The sequence below is a fragment of the Ursus maritimus genome, unplaced genomic scaffold (assembly GCF_017311325.1).
Source record: "Ursus maritimus isolate PB19 unplaced genomic scaffold, ASM1731132v1 scaffold_24, whole genome shotgun sequence".
NCBI lineage: Eukaryota > Metazoa > Chordata > Mammalia > Carnivora > Ursidae > Ursus > Ursus maritimus.
In genome coordinates, this window is record NW_024424897.1 from 14,340,645 (window position 1) to 14,363,183 (window position 22,539).

At 43.2% G+C, this 22,539-nt stretch overlaps 1 protein-coding gene across 2 annotated transcripts; it reads right to left on the reverse strand.

The window, feature by feature from the left end:
• Positions 1-970: 970 nt before the first annotated feature.
• MILR1 (mast cell immunoglobulin like receptor 1) lies at positions 971-22,077 on the reverse strand. Of its 2 annotated transcripts, XM_008693625.2 has the most exons (10): positions 21,946-22,077; positions 21,813-21,854; positions 17,588-17,863; positions 12,166-12,453; positions 10,218-10,328; positions 8,249-8,338; positions 7,641-7,697; positions 7,445-7,513; positions 6,942-7,018; positions 971-1,341 (listed from the first exon to the last, which is right to left on the reverse strand). In XM_008693625.2, exons 1-9 carry the CDS (start codon positions 21,998-22,000, stop codon positions 6,969-6,971), a joined length of 1,038 nt encoding a protein of 345 aa, XP_008691847.1. In that variant the 5' UTR covers positions 22,001-22,077; the 3' UTR covers positions 971-1,341; positions 6,942-6,968. The 2 variants fall into 2 exon arrangements, with proteins under 2 accessions (XP_008691847.1, XP_008691848.1); XM_008693626.2 differs by lacking the exon at positions 12,166-12,453 and having other exon boundaries at positions 21,946-22,075.
• Positions 22,078-22,539: the final 462 nt, after the last annotated feature.

Below are 22,539 nucleotides of genomic sequence, written 5' to 3' on the forward strand. Positions count from 1 at the left end.
CATAGTCCATGCCCCTTGAGGGTAGAGAGGAGAAAGGAGGAAACAATGAGCTTCAGCCATCACAGAACTATTGATCATTCCTCTGGTTAGGTCTCCTTTACATCCTTCCTGAGAAGCATCGCTGAGAGAAGGCAGTCTGCTTCGGCTGTAATCCACCAGCCCTGGGAGCAGAAGGGAGAGCTGGTCATCCCAGCAAGGCTTTTGTGCTCCCCTGGTATTTCCCGGCAGGTACCACCTTTTCCCAGTTTTCTATTGGATTATTGATTGGTTGTTTTTTGTTTTGTTTCGTTTTCAATAATTTGTAAGAGCTCATTATGTATTATGGAACTTCAAACTTTATCTGAGATGTGGGTTCAAAATATTTCCCCTACTTATTTTTTTTGGCTTAGCTTATGATTTTTAAATGTAATTTTAAAATGAGTCACCTAATTAAATTTAACAATCCTTTATGTCTTCTGAATTGTGACTCATACCTAGAAAAGATTATTTTTAAATTCCTCCCGTTTTCTTCTAGCACTTCTGTGGCTTATTTTTAGGTATTTTAACATTGACCTATCTGACTTTATTTTGTTGTAGAGAATGAAGTAGGGAGTCCACCTTTTTTTTTGTTGTGATTCTCAAGTTTTTGTAGTATATTGAATGATCTTTTCCCCACTGATTTAAAATGCTGTTTTTTTCATATACTGAATTCCTACGTGTGTTTAGATTTATAGCTAGACTTTCCAGTCCCATTCCATTGTTCTGCTTGTTCAGCCATATGCCAATACCACACTTTAAACATCATGGTAGCTTTATGTTTTCAAACCTTATACACACATCCCTCTCCCTCTCCCCTGCCTTAAATGTCGTTTGTTTTCTATATGCTTCTTGATTCCTATACCCTTTATCTGTGTTTGCTTTTCTTCTTCAAGTACATTGATGGTGTAGTTCTTTCAGTGAGAATGCAATTGGAAAAACCTCTTTCTCAGTCTTTGTCCTAAAATGTCTTTATTTCACCCTCAGTCTTGATTGAAATTTTGACTAATGTAGAAGATATTTTGAGTGGCTCTCTTTAACCTCATCATAATGCTCCTCCCATTGGTGGGGTTGGAAACCTAAAAATATAATTCCCTTACTGCTAGGGGATGTACGGTGGTGAATATCTTCCAATTAGATGCGCGTGTGTGGGATCTGGAAAGTAGAAGGGAGGTGGAGATTGTTGCTGAGAAGCAGGTGTCCGCGGTGGCAGAGCTCCACATTCTGTGTCTGGCCTCCGGTTTCTGGGCCTGAGGCTGTGGTTTCAGAGGCAGCGATGGTAACAGTAGCAGCGGGAGCTCTCTGGTCTCCAGATTGTAAGAAAATCTACAGATAAATTATTAAAGTTGAAGAGAGAGTTTAGCGAGGTTGCTAAGGGATACAGAATCAAACACAATAATATTGTGTTTCCATATTTCGACAACATGAGATAAAAACACAACTTAGCATTACAATATCAAGTACCTAGGAATAAACCTAACAAAAGATGTGTAAGATCTTTATGCAGGAAATGATAAAACACTCTTGAGACAATTGAAGAAGACACAGAGAGTGAGATATTTATAGTTGGGAACGCTCACTATTCTAAAAATGTTAATACTCCCCCTCCCCAAATTGATCTGTAAATTCAATGCAGTGTCAATCAAAATCCCTATCATGTTCAGGGCTTGTTTTTTTTTTTTTTTTTTTTTTTTTCTCTTTAAGAAAATAAGCTGACTTTTTTTTTTTTTAAGCTGACTCTAAAATTTAACTGGAAATGCAAAAAGGTCAAGAATAGCTAAGACATTCTTAAAAATAACAAGATGGAAAAATCTGCTTTTCCAGTTATCAAAACTGGAAACTGGTACTGACACAGGAGAGATAAATAGAACAATGAAACAAAATCTAAAGCCCAGAAGGAAACCCACATATATATGGACATTTGATTTGTGACAAAGATGACACAGCAGTTTAGTGGGGGAAAGAACAGCTTTTCAGTGGCCAGTGCTAGAGTTGGTTATGCTCATGCGCGGGCTAAGGGAGAAATAGGATACTCATTTCGTACCACACGCAGAAACGATTCTGCGTGGGTGTGAGCCGAAATACGTAAGTAAACGAGAAGAGCCTTTAGTAGATAGTAATATAGGATAATCCTTGTGTGACCTCAAGTTGAGGAAATATTTCTCCACCTGGACACACATACACAAAAAACACTGTAAAGGAAGAGGTAGACAAATTAAGTTCTTAAAATTAAAACTTCTTTTCATCAAAAGGCAACATTAAGAGAGGGGAAAATTAAGCATCAGAGTAGAACAATTATTAAAAAATAAGAAAAATCAAACCACCTCCTAGAAAAACAGGCAAAGAGCCTCAAACAGATATTTCATTAAAAAAGAAATCCAAATGCTCTATAAATGTAGGAAAATGAGTTCAACCTTACTAGCCTCAGGGAAATGCAAATCAAAATCACAATGTGATATCACTATATGCCCACAAGAATTGTTCAATTAAAATGACAGTGCCAGTGCTGGTAAAGATGTAGGGGGATGAAAACTCACATACTGCTCAAGGGAGTGAAGAGGTTGATAGGACGGCTTGGAAGAATATTACAGCATCGTCTGCTTAGATGGGGGATAAACCCCATGACACAGTCATTGTATCCCTGCACATACTCAACATAATCGCATGCACTTTGGAAGTAGCAGACACGTTCATAGCGTAAGAGTGGTCATAGCTGCATAATTGTAATAGCCCCAAACTGACAACAGCCCAAATGTCTGTCAGCTATAGAATAGACAAATTACCGTATATTCAGACAATGGAATACTATTTAGTAATAGAAGACGTAATTACAGCTACATGCAGCAACATGGGTAAATCTCACAAATATACCGTTGAACCAAAGAAGCCCGACACAAGAGTACATGCTATCTGATTATGTGAAATTCAAAAGCAGGCAAAACTAAAGATGGTGTTTAGGAATGCATACTTGGTGGTAAAACTATAAAGACAAGCAAAAAATTGATTCCCCTAAATGAGTAGCGAAGGCGGGGAGGTGGGTTCGTGAGTGGGAAGAGGCACGCAGAGCGTGTCTGGGCTGCTGGCAGTGTTCACTTGATATAACTTACGAAGCTGTACATATCCATTTTAATGCATTTTCTTATGAAGTGTGCTCTATTTCACAACAACAAAAAATGTAAAGAATCTATGGATTTGAAAAAGACCCAAAGTGAAGCTGAAATAGACATGACAAAAATGTAGCTATTGAAATGAAAACTCAGTAGACCTTTTCCCTTTCATTTTCCTCCGCTTCTCTTTCTGAGCAATTCAGTCCAAAAGCCTGAACATCTGTGCAGGGGGGATCAGGTAGAGTGGGAAGCCACAGGAAGTCACAGCTGGGTGAGGATGGAGTCGTGAGGACTACACGAGCCTAAGTACACAAAGCACTTCACAGCACCTGCACCTTGGTACGTGCTGCACACCTGGCAGTTATCGTTGTTGTCACAGAGGAATTCTTGGGAGATGGTGTACCCGCCACCTCTGTATCTCACATCACATCCACTGGGCCTCACCTCCGATGCCAGCGCCGCTGAGACTTCATTCACTTTGTGTCAACAGCGTTTTGCTTCAACTGTACAACACATGCCCCCATTTTCTGCCCTGGTGCTTTGCAGCACCCTGGGTGTGATGCCAGTGGAAGCCCTCTTGGAATGTCCACATGCACAGCCTAGAAGTGGGGGAGGAATCACCTCCTGGGACAGCCCTCAGCCAATTGGGATGGAAGCCAATGGACCCCAAGCCGACAATGCTGAGAGACATTTTCTTGTTGCTCAGAAGGTTCCAATGGGATCAAGCCCCAGATGCCCATAGAAGTGTCCAACTCAACAGTACGCCCTGGTACTGGCTTTTCCTCCAGTCCCTTATGCTTCTTCCCTCGGGTCACCTCCCAGATAACTTAATTGCACTGAATCCTTATCTCAGGCTCTGCTTTCAGGGCCAGTCCAGGATAAGACGGTATCAGAAGGCCCTAGAAAGCAGCCCTAGGAAACGGGATTACTCCTCGGATGGATAGCAACAGGCGATGTTGTAAGGGGGTGGTGGTAAGGAGGGTGGTGATAACCCTTACATGCCATAGCTTCACAATTACTTTACAATTACTAAGACCTTACTCTGCAGTGGGGAAGGAGGCAGAGGTAGAAAGTGAAGCACTAGGCTATGCAATGGTTTTAGCACTTGAAAGGCAAAGGGCAATGGTAATTATATGGATTGTGCAGTTGGTTGGCTTCTAGTAACTGCTTTAAAAGCTTTGCAAGGAGAAAATGAGAGACTATTGATTCAGGGCATGCTGTGAAACCCAGAGGCATTCTGGACTTCAAAACTTCAGAAGGTCTTAACTGGATCAGATCTAATTACCATTATGGTCTGGAGCTTGCTAGCCCCTCCCCACCCCTGTGTTGACTCTGTTCTTCTGTTTCACTGCCCTGTTCCCTCAGTCCTGCTGTCTGAGGTCACTTGCCATATAGGTTACCTGCATCCAAGTCCTTGTCTCAGGCTCTGCTTCAGGAGGGAACTCAAGACAGAAGCAGCAGCCAATGGTGACCAAGTTACCAAGTTTAAGGCCTCGAAGACTGAAAGATTTCTACAGGGAGCAGCCAATTAGTATGACTCAGATTAAGCATCATATCTCAAATAGCTAGACTTTTTTTGAGTTATATGCCTGGCTCTGTTCCAAGCCCTTTATATTCATTACCTGAGTTAATTCTTATGGCAGCTCCATAATAGGGGCCTTATTTGCCCCCTCCCTTTCTCTGTCCCCCCCAAATGAATAAAACTGAAGCCCATAACTTATCCAGAGTCACATAGTTAGGACATGACTGTGCCTGAATTAAGCTCAGTCTGTCTGACTCTGGAACCCTTACTTTCTTAGCCTCTCTGACACACTGATTTCCCCCCAAATAAAAATGTCAACAGAGAGAGGGCAGAAATTATGTTCCTGAATGCTGCTTTATGGCAACAAAATCCTCGAATTAATCTGGACCTGTGTGCACAGTTTCCCTTCCCACCCGGAAGAGGCATTCCTATGGTCAGTGCTGCTGCCGATCTTTGCTAGAATTTAACTCCCAGTTCAACCACCAGTAAGCTATGAGTGACGTTGTAAAATCACTTACCCCATCTGAGTCTAAGTTTCCTTACCTGTAAAAAGCAAATTAAAAATATCCTTGTAGGATGCTAGACAGTTAGTGTCTAATAACTGGTAGCTATGATTTTTCTAGTCAGAGGTCCACTGTTGGGAACAATTAAGACTGAGTTTCAAGCAACGTCCAGAAGAAGAGCAGAGCAGAAAAATTTTGGCCAAGTTGTTTGTCTAGAACCCTACAAATGCCTCTTGGCTTTTATTGGGCTTTATTAATAATGCCTAAGCTGGGAGATTTAAACTAGATATCATATTGACCCACCCCTGTAGTGGTCTGAATGGTGGCTGCCCAAAAGATAAGTCCTTGTCCTAACTCCTGCAACCTGTGAATGTCACCTTATTTGAAAAAAAAAGGTCTTCACAGGTGCTCCTGAGTGACTCAGTTCGTTAAGTGGCTGACTCTTGATTTCGGCTCAGGTCATGATCTCAGGGTCCTGGGATGGAGCCCGGTGTCAGGCTCCGCACTCAGCAGGGAGTCTGCTTGAGGATTCTCTCTCTCTGCCCCTCCCCCAGCACACACGTGCGCATGCGCGCGTGCTCTCTCTCTCATAAATAAATCTTAAGAAAAAGAAAAAGGGTGCACCTGGGTGGCTCAGTCTGTTGGGTGTCTGACTCTTGATTTTGGCTCAGGTCATGATCTTGGGGTCCTGGGATCGAGCCCTGTGTTGGGCTCCATGCTCAGCATGAGTCTGCTTGTCCCACTCCCTCTCCCTCTGCTTCTCCCCACTCTCTCTCAAATAAATAAAATCTTTAAAAAAAACAAAAAAGGGTCTTTGTAGATATAATTAAGGATCTTGAGATGAGGTCATCCTGGGGAGTCCTAAATCCAATGACGAGTGTCCTTATAAAAGAAAGCAAAGGAAGAGAAGGCCATACGAGGACAGAGGCAGAGATTGGAGAGATGTTGCCACTAGCCAAGGAACACCAGGAACCATAAGAAATTGAGAGACAAGCAAGGATTCTCCCCTAGAGTCTGGAGGGAGCACAGTTCTGCTGACATCTTGATTTTGGATTTCTGGGCACCAGAACTATGAGGAAATAAATCTCTGTCGTCTTAAGCCACCAGTTTGTGATTTGTTAAGACAGTCAAAGTAATCCACTCTCCTGTCTCCCACAGAACACTATTCTCTCTACACAATGCTGATGGGAAATGCAGCAGATAAAGGCATGCCTTTGACATTAGCTAAATCTTGAGGACTGAGAATGTCCATGAAAATCAGTATAAATATTTTTGTAGCCTTCCAAAATCTGAGAGCAAATTGAAACAGTGATGGATAATAAATGTGTACTTGGCTAATAATCTCACTTTCCTTTCGTGGTAACTATAGGGACTCTTCAAACACATTTTCAAGGTCACCAGTTTTTGTTTTAGAATTTAGACATGTTTTTTTTCTTCTGGACCTTTGGTGGGCATGGTAGTGGGGACACTGGAAAGGTGATCGCTATACTGCTTCCAGGATGCACTTATGAAGACCACAGTGGTCTAACAATTACTCTTTTTTTAAAATGATGTCGCAATGGGGAGAATGATCCATGCCTAAAAATAGCAGAAGCATTTAAAAATTGTCACTAGTCAGGATCCCACCTGACAAAACTTGTCTGATGACAGGATTGAGTGTACCCTAATAGGCCAAAGGAACAGTGTTTAATCATGAAAATAGTAATTCACGTTAGGTCGCCAGTGAGATATTTTTAAGTATCGATCACATTTGCTTTTTCTTCATGTAAATCAGCTTTATAAAAAGGATCTTACTCTGAGATGTAGCTTTATCTTTAAATTTCACAAGATGAGTTCAGAATAGACATATCCAGTTTTATAATCATAGACTTCTGAAATATAAGAGAGAAAATAATTCAGTAAAATTAGGATATATATCCATAGAGACTCTACAAACCAACACCCCCCCCTCAAAAAAACCACATTTTAGTAGCTGAGTGGTCTGAAAGAACCATGTATTGACTGTTGTTTTTTTTCTCCCTGGACTATATAAGAATAATTTATTCTTAAAAATGGTTTGTAAGTACCCCTGCATCATCCTCTGGATTTTTTTATATGATACTCTCAGTGTCACCCCCCCCCCAATCTCCTGATGAAATTTGTTAGGAGCTCTGGCACTGGTTGTTATTGGCTTCCTGGGCTGTGCATGGTGCCTCCAACTACCCCATCCTTGGGCTTCTAAAGCTCCAGAGTATGGTGGCCTTATAGGGACCATAGTCTCATTTTGATAGGATGTCTTATCCCAAACTGTGGCTCACCGTGAACTCCTGGTGCCACCTCCTGGAACACAGGGGTAGCATAATGTATCTCCTGGGAGTGTCCGGTTCCTGGGCAGAAGACAAGGAACAGAGTTATTGGGCCTATAATCCGAATCTCTGATCACTTGAGGGCAGTGGTTTAGCCAGCCCCCGTCAAAATGGTGTGCAGCTTCTGGACTTTGCAGAGAACACTCACCATCTTGGGCTGTGGGAACACACTGCCTTGGTTCCGAGCCTGGCACAGATTCCTTAACTGTAAAATGGGAACAACACAAATTGGGAGTTAGTGGTGTTTTCGTAGGCAGGGCAGGTAAATTGCTCAGCACCGTGCCTGGACCAGGGCCGGCCCTCAGTCAGTGTTGGCTGGGTGGGTTCTCATTGTTACCAAGGCCCTAAGTCTATTTACCATAAAGCAGCAAATGATGCCTGCCTTAAGAGGGGATCGTAAGAGGCTCTGGAACAATGTGGATCATTTCGAACTGACATTAAAAAATCTCCAAGATACGTTAAGTGAAAAAAAGCAAGGTGTAGAAGAGCATATCTATGACCTGCTACCCTTTGTGTAGATGCTAGCATCCACATAGAAGATCTGTGTGAGGATTTTAAAAACTGGTTGTTACCCCTATAAAGTGGAACTGGACGTCAGGGGTGGGAGGAAAACATTGTATTCTAATTCCTTTTCTTCCTTTTCTTTTTTTTTTTTTTCACCCATGTGTCTGTATAACTATAAAAAAAAATTAAAAAGACAAAAAACCTGAAACCAACCAACCACACCAATCAAAATACCCAACAAAGTTCTCTTACCTGCTTGATTTTCACAGATATTTGCATATATTCCAACTTCCATGGCCGTATTTCCATAGTTTCTGGGTGCCTTCTCTCTCATAGCTTTTCCTACATAAATTGAATCATTTATGTAGAATCATTAAATTAAACCAGTTCAGCCACATTTTTCTCATTTCCTCTGCCAAGGAGCAGAATCCCCCAAAGTTCTGAAACAAAGAATAACCTGCTCATATGGCCTAAACTATTGTCTATTGAAGGAAAACCATGGACTCAGCAAGGAGCCCATAGCATCCGCTTCTCCAAGCCAGAAGCCCTTCTGATTTATTTTCTGGGTTTGCGAGGAACATCCTTTGCTTATCAGATTACGCTTGAGGTGGCCAGAGACGCATTTTCTTTCCTTCACTGAAAAGAACAGTCTGTAAAAAGCTTTGTAATATCTGCAAGAGACAGTAAATTACCCAGCTTAGTTCTATTTAGCCCTGGCCAGTAACCAAGAATACTAGTTGTACTTTTGCAAGACTTTTTGTAGGAAGGGAAGACAGGTTTTTAAAAAATGTATAAGATGTATACATTTTGACATCTCTTTTCAAGTCTCGTGTCAACTGAGTTTCTGACCCGTCTGAACGATAACACTCTGGAGGAGGCACAGGAGGCTAGCAAGATTCTCTCCCTAGCTATGACAGTATCTCCCCGTTCTACAGGTGAGAACGCTGAGGCTCAGGCAAGTACAGGAGGCTGCCCGATGCCCCTCAGCTCGCTGCTGGGTGCTGGTGCTGAAACATGCTGTTCTTTGTGCATACCTTGGTATTCCTCCACACTTGCATGCCAAGTGAAAAAGGCCATTTTGAAATCTTAGGTAGAAGTGATCATAAGAGGTGTAGAGTGGAAAGCAGTGACTGGGGCTTGATGCAGCACTGAAGGTGGGCGGAGGGCAAGGACGCTCTTGTCAGTCTTCATTGACTGAGCTTCCTCGGAGTGGCAGAGCCAGCCAGCATGCTGACAAATATGAGGCAAGGCTCTTACCTTTGCAGAGCTGGCTGTCAGAACCCACTACCTTGTTTGTAGGCCCCGGGGCACAGCGAAAATGCAGGGCCTCTTGTTAAAAAAAGTATGAAGATCTGGGCACCTATGTTCATGGCAGCAGTATTCACAGTAGCCAAAAGGGGGAGGGCACCCAAAGGCCCGTTGACGGATGAGTGGATAAACTTCGTGTATATACACATATGTATCTATGGCTCTGTCTGTAATGGAAGATTCTTCAGCTTTAGAAATGGAGGAGATTCTGACACAGGCACAACGTGGATGAGTCTCGAGGACATGCTGCTGAGGGAGATGAGCCAGTCACAGAGGGAGAGATACCGTAGGAGTCCATCATATGAGGTCCCCAGAGTAGCCAAAGGCATAGAGACAGAGGGGAGAGTAGTGGTTGCCAAGGGCTGGGGGAGGGGGACTGAATGGGGAGGGCGTAATGGGGACAGAGTTTCAGTTACGCAAGGTGAGAAAAGTTCCATGCGTGGACAGTGGCGATAGTTGCCCAGCAATGACAACGCACCTAAAGCCATTGACCTGTGTACTTAAGAGTGGTTAAGATGGTGAATTGTATTGGTATGTAAATTTTACGAATTAGAAAATAATTTTTAAAATAGTAAAAAAAAAAAAAGTAGAATTTCAAGACAGTGACAGCAGAGCATGAAACCTAGTGTGCGGCTCTTCTCAGTGCGGGGGCCTTGTGTGACCGCACGTGTCACGTACCTCCAAGCGATCGAAACAAGAAGGGCTTTCACCAGAGAAATGAGAACCAGCCTAGGTGTGAGCAGTGTAGGAAGTCGGCTTCATTTACCTTCCCCTTCTGCATCTTTCCCTTCTCTCTTGGTTTTCCTCATATCCCATTTTGTATTTCCCTTTCTCTTCCTCTTCTTCACCTTTTCGTCTGCTTTCAGTACCCAACTCCAATGGCAAACCATGCAAAAGCCGCTGAAGAACTTACTTGCTTTGTACTTTGGTAGTATCCAAAATGCCAGAATTGGGATTATTACGATTAGCACCAGCAATAACCCCGGAAGCAGTAGCTGCAGGCAGAAAGGACAGCTGTCTCCACCTGGAAGAAGACAGTATTCACTGGTCACCGCATAGCTTTCTTTTCCAATGATATCGAACTGTGGAATGTTCTGGTAAGGGCAGTCACCACTGTCTCCCAAGCTAACTAATGTACTGTGCACCTCGGTCCCTAGACTACTATGGACACCTGCAACTCTTTTTTATTTTTTTAAGTTTTTTTTATTTGACAGAGATAGAGACAGCCAGCGAGAGAGGGAACACAAGCAGGGGGAGTGGGAGAGGAAGAAGCAGGCTCATAGCGGAGGAGCCTGATGTGGGGCTCGATCCCATAACGCCGGGATCATGCCCTGAGCTGAAGGCAGACGCTCAACCGCTGTGCCACCCAGGCGCCCCAAGACACCTGCAACTCTTGAGAGTTAACTTGTTAGTCAGTGAAGTTCTGAAAGTCATGACCAAGTACATCTTCCACATTGGGTCATACAAGGAAGAGAAAAACAGCACAGCATTTAACAGATGGATTCCTGGCAACATTGTTAGGATCATAAGGCTCAGAAGAGCCTGGTCATTTACTGGGCAAAGCCCTTAGTCATGTTGGCATGATTTATGTCACCTAAACAGCTACCGTTCATTATTAACTATACCCCAGGCACTGTGTTAAGCACTTTACATGTATTGCCTTATTTATCTCATTGCTATCACTCCCATTTTACAAATGAGTAAGGCTCAGAAGGGTTAAATGACTTTCCTATGGTCACACAGCTAGTAAATGGAAGGGCGGTGACTGTAGGCAAAGCCTGACTCTGGGTCCAACGGGCTGCCTCATTTGTTAGAACCTACTGAACACCAGGGCATGGGCTCTGTTCTGAGGATGAGGCTGGGTGAAGTGTTCAATACCCAAGCGTGCCTATCTGCCTTAGCTAACCTCTTTTTTGTTCTATCCTTCTCCTACCTCAACAAGTGTCCCTTTGTAAGCACCTGGAAAGCCAGGTTTGAATCTAGACTTCTCAAACTCCTCAGAGTTCTGCATGAGAACATGGCAGCATGGAGAGAGCCAGCCCCAACCCAGCCCAGCCCACTTTTCCTCCCAGGCTCTGACCTGCGCCCTAAGGGGTCTCATGTGGACATGGACCCTCCAGCCTGCATGTACAAATGTTGTCCATGCCCTCCACAAACAGCCCCCTTCACTCAGGGCCGGGGATGCTCACTTCCTTTCTGTGGTACAGCCTTGGGAGGATAAGCCGGGAATGAGACTTGTGTAGGTCCTGGAAGGTGGGTTCTGATGTGAGTGGGTGGGGAATTCAGATCCAGGTACCCAGAATATGGTTTAGGCAAGTGGGGATGCAGGCTCCAGGTGGGCACATTCTCATGTCCCCCTGGACTCCTCAGCCTATGGGAAGATGCATGGCCAAGAAGCACCAGAGCAGTGCCCTCCAAAACACAGCACTGGGACAGGAGCCCTTCTCAGCCCAAGGCGGGGTCCTGGAGGTCTACACCCTCCAGCCCTTGGCAGTGGGTAGTAAACAGCCAAGCAGGAGGTGTTAGCAGTCAATGGAAAAGCAAAAAAGAATCAACACCCGGCAGCTCCAAGAGATGCAAATACTGATGTGATTGCTTAGAACCTGCACAGCGGAAGATCAAGGCAGGAAGCAGGGTCAGGTGAGGGAGTCTCCCTGCAAGGTTGCTTCCTGACCTAGCTTCTAGGCTGTTCCTCTTCCTTTTATTGGCAGAAAGAAACCCCATCAGGGTTTGTGTGGAACCTCCCAAAGGAAAGGCATTTGGATGCAGATGGCCAACAGGGGAAGTGGGTGGGCAGAGGAGTAGCTGCAGTTTCTGGAAGCAAATCCAGACCCTGTGGACAGAGCTCAGGTAGCTCTTACCTGGTGGGGGATTGATGAAGACTGGCTGGCTGTATCTTTCGTGGTCAGGCAACTTGTTTTTAGCTTTGCACCTATACTCTTCCCCTTCTCTGGCATTGTTCTTGGTTATGTTGAGTTCTGCAGGCTCTCTTACATGCTTGGAAATAGGTTGTGATATGGCAATATCTTTCTCAAAGAAAGTATAAGTGATGGGCAGAGAGCCATTGAATGAGATACAACGTAGTATTATATGTCGGTCTGTTTTGATGTTAATAACATGAATGTTCAACACTGGTGTGATCACTGGGTCTAGAAAAATGAAAGTGTGTGTTAAAGGGATAAGCAGATTGAATTCACTCACTCAGTCCACAAACATGGATTGAACCCCTACTCTGTTCCCAACCGTGGACCCAAAGGTGAATGACACCCTTCCTGAAGTATCAAGAAGCTGGAAGCCCAGTAAGAAAGACCGATGGTATGTGGTAAGCTCCACTCAGTGTGGCACAAGCCAGGTGCTGAGAACGCCAGAGGGTGGAGGGTGTCTGTCTGCTTGGAGGAATCAGAACACAAAACTTGCCTTTCATCAGAAGTCTCAATCTGTTCATTGTTGAGAATGAGTATAATTTTGCCAAAGATCTAGTTCCAAGTATGAAGTTGAGAGGTGCTTTTATTCCTAATCTTTATAAGGTTACAGTGGGGTTTTTTTTTAATCAAAGAAGTCTAAAAATATCATCTTTTCTAACTATATTTTTATTTATAGAATTCAGGTACAATTATCTTCTACTTCCTCCCACAAGCAGGAAGTAACCTTGGTAAATAGATTCAAGGGAACTTTTCAACAGGAAGTATGTGGGTCTGCTAGATTCTGTCAGGTCATACCCTATTTTGTGGGAGAATTCAGCTATAGTATTTATTTTATAATTCATTAATGGGGCACCTGGGTGGTTCAGTTAAGCGTCTGCCTTTGGCTCAGGTCATGATCCTGGGGTCCTGGGATCGAGTCTGCTCCTCCCTCTCCCTCTGCCCCTCCCCCTGCCCATGCTCTTCCTCTCACTCACTCTCCCTCAAATAAAAAAAGAGCTAATTCATTAATGAAGCAGTGTTGTAGGAAAGGAAGGATAATTGTTGAGATTCCATCATGTGCCAGGCTTGCTATTCACATTACCTCATTTCACTTCACAATAGTACTACAAGGAAGATAGTTTCATGCCCACTCCACAGATGAACAAACTGTAATTCAGAGAGGTTAAGAAACTTGCCCAAGGTCTCTCAGCTAGTAAACAGCAGATCCAGTTGCCTTGAGCCAACTCCCCAGCAGATTCTTTCTTTAAACAATATCAGTTGGGCACAGAAACAGTGAAATACAGGGACCAAAGTGTAAGTAAAATCAAAGAAAATAATTTAGAGTCTCCTTACTCCACCCCTCCCCTGAGCAGGAATCTCTGGGGAAGCATCCTTGACAGAGCAGCACCTGGTAACAGTGGCCTCCAAGAACGACTTTGGAAATAGTAATGGTGGCCTTGGGAAGCAACTTGGGGAATAGCACCAACAGGACATTCTTCCTATGGAACGGAAGTCTATATCCTATAATTTTCAGGAAGGGGCAGTTGAAACATTCATGAGGAAGCAGAGAGCACGGACTCCTCTCTGAGATGGGATGATCCAAACTAGACCAAGGATTGGTATCTTAAGTGACTGGAAAAATGTACACTTCCCTGAGAGTTTGTAAAAAGACTGGCAAAGGGCATCACGGTGATCAGAGTAAGGGAGTCGCTACTCTTCACTAAACCAGTTATATTTTTACAAATTTCAGGGAGCCCTTTTAAGACTCATTCAGCTGCCACCTTTCTCGTCAGACCTTTCCTAAATCCTCCAGGCTGAAGTACTTCCTCTTCTGCTTTCTATCCTCTTATTATATGATCCACTTGGATGTCTTATGGTCCCCTCAAATGGAACCTGTCCGAAACTGAACTCTAGCTAATCTGTTAATTATTGAATAACCAGTGGTAGATAAACATATATTAAAATACCATTGTTTAAGAAATGTTTTTATTCATATATTCATCCATCCATCCATCCATTCATTCACTTGTTTTATCATGGTAAGAAGAGTTAACATGAGATCTATTTTCTTAAATTTTTAAGTGCTCAATACAGTATTATTGACCATAAACACAATGTTGTACAGCAAGATCTGGAGAGCTTACTCATCTTGCCTACCCCAAACTTATACCATTAAATAACTCTTCATTTTCCCCAGCTCCCCATTCCTCCAGGTTTCCCCATCTCAGTAAATGCACCACTCCTCATCAGTTGATCACCTTAGATATCTGGAAGTCATTCTAGACTCTTTCCTCACCTTCACGACCTGTGAATCCAAATCTAATCATCTAACAAGTCCTGCTGTTTCTTCCTCCAAAATATATCTTGAATCTGCTCACTTCTATCCATCCTCACCCCTGTCTCCTGGATGACTACAAGAGCCTCCCAACCAATCCCCAACTTCTACTCCTTCTCCACCTCACCTAGAATGGAATAACTTTGAAGATGATAAGTTGGGTCACAGGCCCTGCCTGACTTGGCCCCTTCCTCTCCAGGCTCACCTGGGGCTCCAGTCCCCTCATCTGACCTTCAGCCATACCAGCCTCCTGTTGGGTACTTCCCAACCAGCCAAGTTCTTTCCCAAGTTGAAGCCCCTGCACAAGCTATTGACCCTTGATTAGAGCCCTCTTTCCCTGTCTCTTCACCGAGCCAATTCCTTCTCATTCTTCAGGGCTCTACTTAAATGTCCTCCCCTTCGAAAAGCTTCACCTAACTACCCTATCTAAGTAGATTGCTCCACCTTCCCCTGCTTCTCTCCATCACCGTGCCAGTTTGTTCTTCCTTCATAACAATCCACTAAGTTTGTGATTATGAATTGGTTTGGGTACTTGGGTTTTGTATCTCCCCAACTAGACTGTTAAGCTCCACCAGGGCAGAAACGAATGTATAGCCGGGGCTTGGCACATTTGGGATATCATTAATATTTGTTGAGTGAATCAGTGATCAATGAATTTGTGTTCATGGCTCATATCCCTACTGCGCTGGGGACACTAACTTGTCTTAGGTATCACTGAAACCCTAGCAACACCCAACACAGTTACTTGCACAAGTTAAGCACTCAGTAGATATCTACCAGTCTGATCTAAATGAAGAGGAAACAGTTTTATAATCTATCAAGACAGTTCTACAGGACAGTGTAATTACTGTAACAAATTGCAAGAAACGTGCATTTACTTGGAAGGCAGGATGTGGGAAGCTTTTATACATATCTGTGTGACAGAAGCTCAGCAAATGACAACTCGGGGTTTTTTAATCAATTTGAGGCTCCAGCCATCAAGTTCATAAACTTCTAAAATGGGGCTTATTCCTTGCAGGAGTGTAGGCCCCTGTTATTCAAACAGAGGAAACCCACACCAGTGGTGGGTCTTGCCATCCGTTCTCACACTGAACCTCAGTGACTTGAAGGGCATTCGGATGCTTTCCCTGCAAATGAGTGCCTCCTCTCCTCACCCCATTCTGCCCACAATAGACTGAGACCCTCACTTAGAGTTAAAGCCAATGTTAGGATTGTACCGCCTATCTTGGCAACTCATATTTTATTGACTGAGGCCTGGAGATATCTCAAAGGTAGCCAAAGGGAGTATCTAAAGTGGCACAGGAAGCCTGTGGTACACAGGTCCGCTAGTGCTCATCCCATTGCTCTTTCTGCAATACCAGGCTGTCCAGTCCAGTCTGGTGGCCTACACTGACCACCAGAGAATATTATCAGCTGGGGGATAGTCAGACGCTTAACTGACTGAGCCACCCAGGTGCCCTATCATTGACTGTTTTTTTTTTTTTTAAGATTTTATTAATTTATTTGAAGAGAGAGAGAAAGTACGGGCAGGGGGGAAAGGGAGAAGCAGGCTCCCCACTGAGCAGGGAGCCTGATGTGGGGCTCGATCATGACCTGAGCCAATGGCAGATGCTTAACTGACTGAACCACCCAGGTACCCCTATCATTGATTGTTAAGACGGTTATAACCTAAAAAGCTAAGAATCATTGAGCTAGAGCAGCGGTGCCCAATAGAACTTTCTGTACTGATGGCAATGTTCTCTGTTTGCATTGTCTAATACAGCAGCTACTGGCTGGCTGTGGCTATTGAATACTTGAAACGTGACATATAGGACTAAGGAACTGCGCTTTTTTTTTCATTTAATTTTAATTAATTTGGATTTAAATGTAAATAACCACATGTGGCTAGTGGCTACTATGCTAGAGAGCACAGACCTAGGGATCACTCAAAGATTTGATCAGTAAGTGAGAGCTCCCATGTTTAGAAGCCTCCAAGTACAATGCACACATATTAGCTGGAAACCCTCTCTCCCTCTCCCAGGAGTCATTATCAAGGTCACCTTTATAAATGAGACCATTAATGCTAGGTCGTAAGAGACTTGGGGTGGGAAGGTGGGAGAGAAAAATATAGCAGTAATAAGATGTGGTTAGGAAAGAAGAGTGCTGGCTGATGGGGCACCTGGTGGGTGGTCACTGCAAAGGGGAGAAGGTGGGAAAGGCCTGGGGCTTTGAAGACCCTTGCCGCAGTGTCCACTGCTGATTCGAAGACTTCTTGAATCTTCAGAGAAAAAGTAACTTTTGCCTATGTGATGGGAATCCTAGAGTAAAGAATCTAGAAAAGATCTCGACAACTTCCCAAATTGTTCATATAAGACTTTTTGTGTAAGGCAATCAGGCTGTTATTATCTGAGATAGCTAGAAGTCTTTGGAAGAGGTATGTGGGACTGCCAAGATGTTGTTCCCCAAGTACCAGCCATTGTGTTTGGCCCTTCTACCAGCTACCCTGCATCCAGCTGAATGTGACGTATCTCTGGAAGCCGGGAAGGCACAAGCCGAGTGGTTGGTCATATGATCCCATCCCCTTAAACGGGAGTACTTGCTTCAGTCAACAACCCCAGCCACAGGGGGCTCCACGAAGATACTATCTTGATTTGGTAGACCTATGCAAGATCAGCAAATATCTATCCCAATTTCAAACCCTCTCCCAGGACCTCACTCTTAGGAGCTCCGCTTGAAATTGGGCTCCTCTTCTTCTGGTATTATGTTTTCAAAACTGATAGAGAGAGGGAAAGAAAAAACTTATCCAGGAAGGAAAATTGGATCAGACGTTTAATGTTTCATATTAAGTCTGGCAATGACAACTCTATTATTGTTTAAATAAATCTTCTATTAACCATTTTTAAAAAGTCTTTAGAAGAGAAAGTAAAACAGAATTATTAAGAATAAAGACCTCAGTGGCATACTTCCCAGGCTCATGAGTATTTGCAGGGGAGCAGAGAGCCCATTGTAGAACAGGAAAGAATCCCACAAATCACAAGGCCCCCCAGGAATGAGTGCTCCACTTACCGACAAATGTGAAGTTGAACTCACGACTGTATTTGATCACCGAACAGTTAGGAACTTGGGCTTTGCATTTGTAGGGGCCCAACTCATGGGCTTCTGAGATGCTTAGGTTAAAAATCATGGGTTCACCTTTTCCATCATGGGTTCTCAGGTGTTTCTCATGCCGAAACAAAGCATAGGTGATCCGTAGTGATTTGTTCTGGTTGGAACAAATCAGCGATACATTTTGACCCCTTGATACCACTTTTGTTTCTGAGTCCAAACTTGGAGAAAGGAGTTCTGGAAAACAGTAACACAAGAAAAAATCTTTGTTAATGTCCCTTAATAACTAACTGGTAATTTGGTCACATTTTGTGGGTCAAGGTAGTAGAGACACTGGTTCCTGGAGAACTTTCTAGCTGCACAGCCAGACTGACCAGTGTGTGAGGAAGCCTCAGCACCTATAGAAGCTCCTTCCAGTGATGCATGGGGGCCTTGCCAAGCTCTCTCATGCTTGCCACCTCTTCTGCCAGTGAGAGCTTGAAGTAGACACTCTGATTTTTTTTTCTCTTTTTTGAATTTAAATTCCAGTTAATTGACACATAGTGTAATACTGGTTTCAGACGGGTACAGTTTAGTGAAGTGTACTCTTAACACTGGCTCTGCTGACTTAGAAATATTAATTGATTGTTTGTGTCTCTAAAAGATAAGGACTTTTTTGGTAAACATAACAGTACCATTATCACAACTAAAAATTAATAGGGTTTTTAAAATGTCATCAAACAGGGCACCTGGGTAGCTCAGTCAGTTAAGCGACTGCCTTCGGCTCAGGTCATGATCTCAGGGTCCTGGGACGGAACCCCGCATCAGGCTCCCTGCTCAGCGGGGAGCCTGCTTCTCCCTCTCCCCTCTACCCCTCCCCTCTGCTCATGCTCTCCCTCTCTCTCAAATAAATAAATAAAATCTTTAAAAATAGAATAAAATAAAGTGTCATCAAACATCTAATAAGTGTTCAAATTTCCCTAATTGTCTGTTGGTTTTGTTGTCGTTGTTGTTTTTGGACCCAGAATGGCCCACTGTAATTAGTTGTTATGTTTCTTGTGTCTTTTTAAATCTATAGACATTTCCATCTCGTTTTTTTCTCCCCCTGCAATTTATCTGTTGAAGATAGCAAGCTGTTTGTTCTATAGTATTTTCCATGGTCTGGATTTTGTTGATCACATTCCCATGGTATACTTTACCATGTTCCTCTGTCCCCTGCCAGGAGGCTTAATGAAAGTCAGATTAGCTCTTATTTAGCAAGAATGCATGGGGGTAGTATGCACTTCCATTAGGAGGCACATAATGTCTGATCATCCCTCTTTTTGTTTCTTAGTAGGCTTTGACAATAACCACTTGGAAGCATTATTTCATTAGAGGTTGCAAAATGGTGATATACTAATGCTATCCTTCCTTTTTCGTTTATTATCTGAAATAATTCTATAAAGAGAAACTTGCCCCCATCAACTCTTTAGTTATACTGAGGTATGGTTTGCATAGAAAAGGCAGGATAAATGCTTAGTTCTCTCCCTTTATTGACCAGTTCTGAAAATAATGAGTTGGTTTCCTAGCATCTTCTAACAGTGGGATATTTTTCTTTCAGTGTTGTTATTTTCTGTTTAAGAATCATTATGAATGCATGGTTTAAACATATTTGATGTATTTCAATCCATTGGAATCATTATTTTTATTGTCCCATTTTTTGACCATGGGAAGTACCTCTAAACCAGCTCCTAAGTCCTTTTTTTGTTTTGTTTTTGTTTTAAGGTTTTATTTATTTGAGAGAGAGAGCGAGCAAGCACAAGAAAGCATGATCGGGGGGAGAAGCAGAGGGAGAGGGTTTGTTTGTTTTTAAGTTAGCTCTATGCTCAATGTGGGGCTCGAACTCACCACCCTGAGATCAAGAGTCATATGCTCTACCAACTGAGCCAGCGGGCACCCCTCCTGAGTCCTTTTGACACTACCCAGCAGTCTTTGATAGCTTGTATGTTTGTATTTTATTATTTTAAAGTGGCAAAGGAAAAAAAAAAGCCTCATCAGAAAATCTAATGTAAAAGAATAAAATTATTAAAGAAGAGAAATATTAGAAAATGTTTTATATCACCTGGAAGAAAAGTTCTTCCAAGTAAGGCACAAAAATTGAGAGCCACAGAGAAAAGAACTTAAAGCTTTTCTATGGCAAAATGAAGACAAGTGACAGCCTAAAAAGAAATACTTAACACATAAATGAAAGCAAAGGATTCTTTTTATACATATAAGTCAATGGCAAATGAATAAGAAAAAGACAAATAAATGGACAAATAATATGAATAGATAATTCCCAGAAGAATGAATGCAGAGGGCCATTAGATATGCTAGGGGCAAGGGATAGCTTTGGTGGAGGAGGGGTTTAGGCCCCTCAAAAATGCCAGCAGCCTCCCTTCCACCCTTTGGTCTGGACAACTAACATTTTCTCAGTCTTACATATAAACTCAGCTTCAAGACAAAGCGTCTCCTCACTTCCCAACCAGATAGCCATACCTAAATTTCCTTTCCATGGAACTGAGTGTTCATGACCAAGAAACATGAAAAAGACGCTCGTCCTCACAAGTAATGAGGCAACTGCAAATTACAACAACACTGAGATACTGGTTTTTACTCATCAGATTGGCAATTTACAAATGGATTGTCTCTGCTGTTGGAGAGGGGTGGGAAACACTGGCCCATGTGAGTGGTCACTGTTGGTGACAGGTTCAGGGTGTTGTTGGGAGGGCAGCTTAACGATTCAAATGTACATGACCTTTGACCCAGCAATTTCACCTCTAGAATTTTATTTTATTTATTTTTTTAAAAGATTTTATTTATTTATTTTTGTGAGAGAGAAAAAAGAGAGAGTGCGAGTGCACGAGCCAGGGTTGGGGGCAGAGGGAGAAGCAGACTCCCAGCTGAGCAGGGAGCCCAGTGCGGGGCTCGATCCCAGGACCCTGGGATCAGGACCTGAGCCAAAGTTAGATGCTTGACCGACTGAGCCACCCAGGCACCCCTCACCTCTAGGGTTTTATCCTCCAGAGATGCTCTCACCCTCTCATGCATCCACAAAGGATGTTTTGTACGAGGACGTTTATTGTAGCGTTGTTTACATTACGAAGAAAAAAATGGAACAGTCAGTAAGGGGGATAGTTACATGAACTATGGCTGAGTCATGTTCCGAAACACCATGCAGCTGTTAAAAAAAGAGAGCCAAGTCTACATCTGCTACAAGGATGTCTGTGATTACTGTTATCTAAAAAAAGGACAAGTTATGGAAGAGTTTGTTTACTACAGTGATGAACAGAGAATGGCTGTTAATAGTGGTTGCTTCTGGAAGTGGAAGAGAATTGGAGGGCATAACAGCACTTTCATATTTCATACAGTAACAGCCACCTGGCCTAGCATCTACTGACGGTTCACCATGTGCCAGGTGCTGTGCTGAGGGACATGGCTTGTGTCACTCAGCCCTCCTCAGAAGAACCCTCCCTGGGAGGTGCTTTTATTATCCCCACGTAACGGAGGAAAGAGATTAAGTGCCAGCTGGTTGCATCATGTACCCAGGCTGCCTGCTGCAAAATGGTGGGACCAGGGTTAGGACCATGACGCTAGCGGGTCTGGCTCTAGGATGAGAACCTGCCTCCCAATATATATTTTTTATTTTGTTGCTTAAATTATTTTACAATGATTATGTAAATGATTTTCTACTTTAAAAACAAAAATAAACCAAGAGGGACGCCTGGGTGGCTCAGTCAGTTAAGCTGCCAACTCTTGATTTTGGTTCAGGTCAGGATCTCAGGGTCCTGGGATGGAGCCTTGCAGCTGGCTCCACGTTCAACGGGGAGTGTGCTTGAGATTCTCTCCCTCCCTCTCCTTCTGCCCCTCTCCCTGTTCATACTCTCTCTCTAAAATAAATAAATAAATCTTTAAAAAATAACAAATAATATATTTTAAAAATAACAGGAAAAATATTTCATTGTAAAAACAGTCTCAATATTTTATCTCTAAGTCTCAGGAAAGAGGCTTCTACTCCCTGCCTCACATCGCTTCATTTTAAACTGTAGGTGATGGAAAAGACTTGACTCTGGTTGCTCGTCTAAAAGCATGGAAAGACTTAATCATGAACGGTTGCGTTGAAAGCTGACCATCCCCACTGTGTCGGTGAAAACAGTTTTGGTAAAAGAAGGAAGTAAATGAAACTTACTGTTTGTTCTTGTCGTGTCACAATCCAAGGCAGCTTTTTGTACTGAAAGAGAGAAAAGGAATGTGAGAAAACTTTTTCCACATCACGTTTGGGTTTGGAGATGCGAAGCTTCAAAATGGCAAATGAGCCTTACGTGTGAGAGAAGAAAAAATGCCCCAAAAGAACAGTTTGTTCAAAGGTCTCCACATCTCTCAGAAGAAATCAGAAAGGAGGGCAAAGGAGGCGTGGTGCCCCCAGGGTGGTGAGTCATTTAGGGACTTCTCCTTTTTTGACCGAGTTAAAGAAATTGGAGTTGCTGGGGCAAGCTCGAAAAGATATGACTGGTTGGTTTGACCAATGTGTGTTCCCCCAATGAGTTCTTGTAAGAAGAGAGAGATGTGGTAGGTCGCCCTAACTCTGGCTGCCTGGGACGCTGGACAGTGGGAAGAAGAGGGAAAAACATGACCGTGATTTTGTCTTTGCGAGAACCCACCTGATCAGCCCTCTCTGGATTCAGCCTATATCAAAAGGAATTTGATGGAAGTTTGGTTTAGTCTTGGGAAGCAAGTAGTGACGGTCTGGAGTAGATACACACAAACAAGGCATCAGAAATGCCCGATTGTGTTACATGCTGATTCCTAGGCCCCTCTCCAGACTTCCTGGGGATCAAACCTGGGACTGTGAATTATAAGAAGGGCCCCAACAGTCTCAGAGTCTCTACATTACAACCCAGAGGAGCCTGTGATTC